The sequence below is a fragment of the Corylus avellana genome, chromosome ca3 (genome assembly GCF_901000735.1).
Source record: "Corylus avellana chromosome ca3, CavTom2PMs-1.0".
NCBI classification, from domain to species: Eukaryota; Viridiplantae; Streptophyta; class Magnoliopsida; order Fagales; family Betulaceae; genus Corylus; species Corylus avellana.
The window spans coordinates 37,638,576-37,645,317 of NC_081543.1; the positions used below are offsets into that span (position 1 = coordinate 37,638,576).

Below are 6,742 nucleotides of genomic sequence, written 5' to 3' on the forward strand. Positions count from 1 at the left end.
AAACCAATGAGAATACAAATTGCATGCACCCTTTGCAGGCCAGTAGCCATTATATACCTTTCCAAAAGTCACTTACCATGCATTCTTTAAAGAACTTTAAATCTCTTTGTAAGAATGAATAATTTTTTGTCAAAATAAAATATTTAAATTTGGAATTTTATATATATATAGATTGTGGAGATTGAAGTTCCAAATAACACCACATTATATAATTAATTTGATCACCATTCTTGAGAAAGCTATGGAATTAGAAGATGGTGTGAGCACAATTGTAAAGATGATTGTAGCGTTGATTAATATGATGATGCTTGATATTAATGTAGCTGATCATCATGCTAATGGCCCTCTCCCTTCCTTTACACTGCCCTCTCGCTTTGTCTCTCTAGCTCCCCCTTCAGATATTGAACCAGAAGAAATCTTCTCTTCCTCTAAGTATTGCGCCAAAGTACGTGAGAAACAATGCAGCCTTGAACACAGACATGAAGAGCAAAGACAGGAACAACACAAACATAAAGAGCACGGACATGAAGAGCAAAGACAGGAACAACACAAACATAAAGAGCACGGACATGAAGAGCAAAGACAGGAAGGGCACAAACATGAAGAGCACAGCCATGAAGAGAAGGAAGTTTTTAACGTTCCTGTTACATTAATGGAATGTTTTTTTGATTGAATGAAAGATTGCGTAAACTGGCTCAAATTTCAATGAGAACCAGTTTTCTCTCCCTCTCCTGATCTTGATCCTATCAAAACACATGCACACGCATATATATAACAAAACTAAATTTCAATTTTCCTGTGTGCCATAGTTGGATGCAGAGGCGATCGATCTTGCCCGTGCAATATTACAGACTACTATAATTATTTGTATGAGATGGTTTTTATTTTATTTCTATTTTTGTTCTTTCATGTTCTAGAGGTCTTGATTTGAAGAAAGGATGGAGAGTTTGAATGGTGATTTTTTAGAATATTCTATAAATTTTGGCTAAAACCACATAATAGAGGGTTTATTGAGGATGTTATAAGAGACTCAAAAAATGCTTCTTCTTTTTTTTTTTTTTCCGTGAAGTTCTAACACATTCGACAATTGGAGTATATTCCTGAAAGGATAAAGTTTTCCTCCAAATTAGGTTGGAGGAATGTCCTTCAACCTAATCTATAAAAATGACATGTGTCTTTTTTTTTTTAAAACGTCATTAGATTTGGAAAATACTATTGCAGCTTTTATTACAATTTTCATACACATTGACATGACAATTTATAATTGGTGATAAAATGATTAAGCGTGTATATAGTTGACAAGTAAAACTAATTAAATTGATGAGCCAAAGTTTTTGCTTAATCATTTCACCAATTATGAATTGCCATGTCAATTTGTAAGGAAATTTATGTTGATTAGGAATAATCTCACATAGTCACATAGCCTGTTGGGCGCATTTATAAGGAATGGGCAACCCTCTCTCTTATATAACCGGTTTTATGAGATGAGTTAGGCTCATAAATTTTTTCACGGTTTCAAAGCCTACCACATGACGTATGGGACCCACACTATTTACCCCGTGACAAGGGTCATGAAAAATACTGACTTGCACATAAAGAAGGGTGTTGAGAAATAATTCAACATCGCCTATGGACAAGATCTTGTGCATATTTATAAGGAGTCGTCAACCCTCTCCTATAAAACCAATTTTAATTATAAGATGAGTTAGGCTCATAAATTTCTTCAACTTATAGTAAAAATTGTAATACCCTTAACAACACTAATTAGATTTACAAAAGATTGTCCCTTAAACATATTTTGAGACATCGATCTATATCCAATTGTATAAGGTTAGGTCCATATATATATATATATATATATATATATAAGAAAAGACACGAACATCATATATATATATATATATATAAGGGCTTTCTATCTTGGTGACCAGCAATGGAGTCCTTAAAAATACATTTTATCCTTTGAGTTTCCTACGCTACGCCCTCGCTGTAAGAAACTTCTTTGTTCAGCTGGAGAAGTTGGTAGAGAAAAATGGAGAGACTACAAACCATGTTAAACTGGTTGCCTGAGCTAGCTCTGGTCAATCATGAGATTCACTTTAAGTAACAAACTTTGACCGTGAAACTTTTTTTTTTTTTTTTTTTTTTGGTAGCATGCGAAATATATATGGAGTTGGACGCATTATGTTACCGCAACAAAAGTTCTCAAGGCCTAGAAACTGTAGTAATTTTGGGTACTGCAAGTCCACAAACATAATCCCAATAAAATAAGCCTAGCCCAGAGAGAGAATTTGGAGCCCATCCAAATAATTTTAATTATGAAACAAGCCCAAACTTGTAACTTGCCAAATCTGTCCAAAAAGGTTATAGTTATTGTAACACAAAACAAAGCTCATCCCCACCAAAAGAGTGAAAAGACCATCGTTGATCAATTTTTTTCCCGGTTATCCAGCAAAAAATAATTAATTAATTAATTATACCTTTTTTTTTGTTTTGTTATGATCCAAATTGCTAATAATTTAAACAGGTAATGTAAAAAAATTCATATGAGATTCACCTATCCCAATAAATTGTTGGACAATTCAAACTTTTTTTAGCAGATGAATCCCATGTAAATGCTCAAATTATTAACAATTAAGGATAAATAATTGTTATGAACTCCAAATACAAGACAGCCAAATTGAGCCACTGACCGTCCATGCATTTTATCCTTGAGCTTTCAACAGTGGTGATTCGTCTGACATGGTCCTTTTGACGAACTTTTTGAGGTATATATATATATATATCAATTCAATTTCTTGAATTTGACATCATTTGAATTTGTGCTGGAACAGTTTTAATCTCTGTAACTCAACACAAGGCTGCTCTTTCTTGTCATTGTGAAATTGGGTCCACAGTGGCCCCACTGCCACTATTATTTTAAAATTAATATTGGAGTGCATTTTTTCTTTTTTTTTTTCTCTCCTCGTTGATTTTATTTGGGACAACATTTTCTATCAAATTGGCTGCCTTTTTTAAATATTTTAAAACTGCAAACTCAAACGATCGCCTTAAGCTATGAATCCAAAATTTAGAACAAAAACACATATAAATGCAATGTGCAAAATTCTACAATCGGTAATTTGATCCTTTGACTTAATCTTACAACTCTTCTTCCCAATTTGACCCTACATCTCATTTTCAAAGACTCTTCCCACGGATCTTTGATCGGGTCTAGATTTTGACAACCATTCAATTGAAATTTTCAGCAAAATAGCACAAAGAGTTTACACCAACCAAGAAAATGCACATTAATTCATCATTTTAAAGACAAAAATCAGTTTAATAAACTAAATTAAAATAATATAATAGAACCCCACATTTGAAAATGAAATATATATATATATATATATATATATATATATATATATATATCAGAAAAGAAAAAAGAAAAAATGCGTATATGAGTGCATAGATTTGCCAGTGACCAAAGTGACAAAGGAAGCTGCGAGGGTGTTCCCGTCTAGTCCAAGTTCAAAAATGGGCAACGCAACAAGGTGAAGTGATGGATGAACTGAGACCACAACAATAACCCCACACCTCCAACCAAACGTAAGGACACAACAACAACAACTTCTTCCCCATTGCCAAGGTTATTATGCAAACAACAAACACAAAACCTAGATTGCTGCTAATAATCTCACATTGTCTACTTCTTCATCACTGATCATCGCCATGGATCTAAATCAAACACAAAAGGAAAAGAAAGAAAAAGAAAAAGAAAAAATGGAGACTTTGATTTTCCTGTTTTGGGATTATAACTAAATCAGATAATAGAGTAATAATAATATGCTTTTTACAGGGATGGATGGATATGTAACACATACAACATCATACAACACCATGGGAGCGGAGTCTCGTAGAGATTCAGATCGTTTAATCATATAATTTTATCTCATAAATTCTTCTCTCTTTTTTTTTCGCATTTAAAAAGGATTAAAAAAAAAGGGGGGGAGAGATGAGAAGGAACAAAAATTAAAGTAAAAATCATTGATCATCATCACCATCATAATCATAATCATATTCATCATGGTAATAATTAGAGACACAAAGCGGTGCACTGGAGATCATCACCCGCAAGGTCAACGCCATCCAACGGTGGAAAATTCAGATCGAACGGCAGGGGAGGCTTCCGGCGAGAGGATGACGCGATGTCACCGTCGTCGTCGACGACCGAAGACGACGAGTCGCAGTCGCTGTGGCAGTCCTCGGGGACCACCGGGGGAGGCCTAGGGTGCCGTTTCCGCGTCGAGAGACCCGGCGCGGCGTGCTGCGGATGAGGCGGCGTGGGACGCGGCGGCGCCCTAGGCCCGCTGAACGACTCCACCGTGCTGCTCATGCTGCTGGAGGTCGGCCTCTGGGGGTCCATAATCTGGTGCGCCTGAAACCCATCGTCCATCGCGTACAACCGGTGGTGATGATTGTGGTCCATAAACGCACCGTTTTGGTTCGGATTTAGCGGCGAAAAATACACGGAGTTGGAGGAGGGGAAGTTGGTCTTGGCCTTGGGGCCCCGGAGGGTCCGGGCCGCTGCGTCGTAGGCTCGCGCGGCATCCTCGGCTGAGTCGAACGTGCCGAGCCAGACCCGAGTCTTCTTCCATGGGTCTCTGATCTCGGCGGCGAATCTTCCCCACGGTCTCTTCCTCACGCCCCTGTACCGTGGCTCTTTGCCTATATTCGTCATCTCCAATCCTCCTGTAGCCGCGGCCGCCGCCGCCGCCGCCAATTTATTAGCCGCCGGTCCTCTCCCTCTCCTCATGATTCACCAAAAAAAAAAAAAAAGATTTACAATCAATCAAGCTCTCAAGCTTGGTTTGTAGAAACTGGGTTTGGAGAGATTAAAACGACGCGAACATGATTGAAGACACAGAGACGGAGAGAGATGGAGGAGAAAGAGAGATGGAGAGAGAGGGAGAAGAAGAGGGATGGGGGTGGGAAGGAAATGGAGGGCACCAGGAGCACCACCTTCTCTTCTACAAAAAAATAAAAAATAAAATAAACAAAAAAATAATGATATTTATTTATTATTATTATTTAAAAAAAAAAAATTGTTTGGGTTTCTCTGGCTGGAATGGCTTTTCCCTTCTTTTGCTTTCTCGATTTCCCTACCCTTCTCTCGCCCCCACAAACCGACCCGGGCTCTGATTGCTTGCTGCTTTATGGATTTTATTTTGGTCATAATAATCTAATAGGAGGAAATGACGTGAAAGCCCTTTTGCAGAATTCTTTTAATGTTGGTTACACCAGTAAAATCGCCTCTGTGAATACTGATTGCTTTACGTGTCATGTCTCTTTCCTTTTCCCTCTGCCTTCACCGTGCATATTTTTGGTTTTTGGTTTGGTGACTGTAATAATAATGGGAGGGTGAAATCAGAAATGCACCCATTTATGACTTGGCCCTGGAGAGAAAATACACCAGAAGATTTTCTTTTCAAGGATTTCGGCCAGGCCCAGGGCCACCGTAGCATTATCTCGCTCGGTTTAATTAATACTTCACATTTTTCTCTCTACTTTTTTATTATTGTCTACATTGCTCATGACAACTCATCTTTTAGTGCTTTTTGGGAATTAATGGAATAACTGTAACCTCTAATCTCAGGCCAAAGCATAAATAATTTTTTTTTTTATATCTTCTAGTATTCTTTTTTAGGTAGCTTTTTAATTTTTATATTTATTGAGTTTCGTCCCACTCTCTTTTTTCTTTCAAATTATTCAACAACAAACACAATATAATATACAAATGAATTTTAGTTTTGTCATGATTTTAAATCAACTTAACATTTGACAATCCAAAGTTTCTAGAAAAGATGGAAAAAATAAGCGGGGGAGTTTGTTAGTGTGGGCCGTCAATGAATGATTCTTATGCTTAAGCTAATAAGTATTTAGAAAACAATTCATAAATAAGCATGACAAAGTTTTGGAAAGATGCTAAAAATCCCATTTACATGGATTGGTTATAAATATGGTCCCGATAGCACCGAAACGGCCAAGTAGTGCGGAAGTGGTATGAGAGAGGATTTTGTGCTTTAAGTATTGGGTGAACTCGGGTCAGCGAGCCAACATTTGGGTTAGATGGGCTTGGTACTTCGGTTATTTGAGCTTGCTAGCCCATAAACACCAATAATATAGTATTCCTGAGTTTTATCAATCTTAAAATGTAAAATAAAAAAGATGTTTTATCATCGCTTCTGTAAAATAAGTTGAATTTTATCATCTCAACTTTTCGCACCCCCATCTGTAATGGAAAAGATCATGCCCTACGTGTTTGAGTAAGTTTTCACCCCCTATTTGAAAATATATTGATTTTTTTTTTTGAAAAAAAAAAAAAAAAAGTCTCTAACCCAAGCAATTTCTACTAATAAGTTGAGCGGAAGACCTGTTAATAGAGTTGAAAAAACACACCTAATTACTCAAATTAACTGGTGTTTGTCTAAATGTGGCATCCTTCTTAAGAGGCCATGAAAAAAAAAATTAAGAGTAGTATGATGTTTATTGACATACTGGTTTTTTTGGGGTGCAATACTTTGTGGAGGTCTTTCTCAATTAGATAATCTCTAAAGAAAAATGTTGAGAGAACTTCCTAGTAGAGTCAATCAAATTTATACTTCCTTTTCCATCTCAGTGATTTTGGCAATTCTAGATTAAAAGCTCAATAGCACCTTACTAATAAAATAATAATAATAATAATAATAAATTACTTCAT

The 6,742-nt window shown here is 36.5% G+C and overlaps 1 protein-coding gene across 1 annotated transcript; it reads right to left on the minus strand.

The window, feature by feature from the left end:
- Positions 1 to 4,005: 4,005 nt before the first annotated feature.
- LOC132175508 (ethylene-responsive transcription factor 3-like) lies at positions 4,006 to 5,028 on the minus strand. The gene has a single exon (XM_059587481.1). The coding sequence runs from the start codon at positions 4,796 to 4,798 to the stop codon at positions 4,079 to 4,081; it is 720 nt and encodes a 239-aa protein (XP_059443464.1). The 5' UTR covers positions 4,799 to 5,028; the 3' UTR covers positions 4,006 to 4,078.
- Positions 5,029 to 6,742: the final 1,714 nt, after the last annotated feature.

Excerpts from the sequence above, each read along its gene's own strand:
- LOC132175508 (XM_059587481.1), bottom strand. The coding sequence starts at position 4,798 with ATGAGGAGAGGGAGAGGACCGGCGGCTAATAAATTGGCGGCGGCGGCG.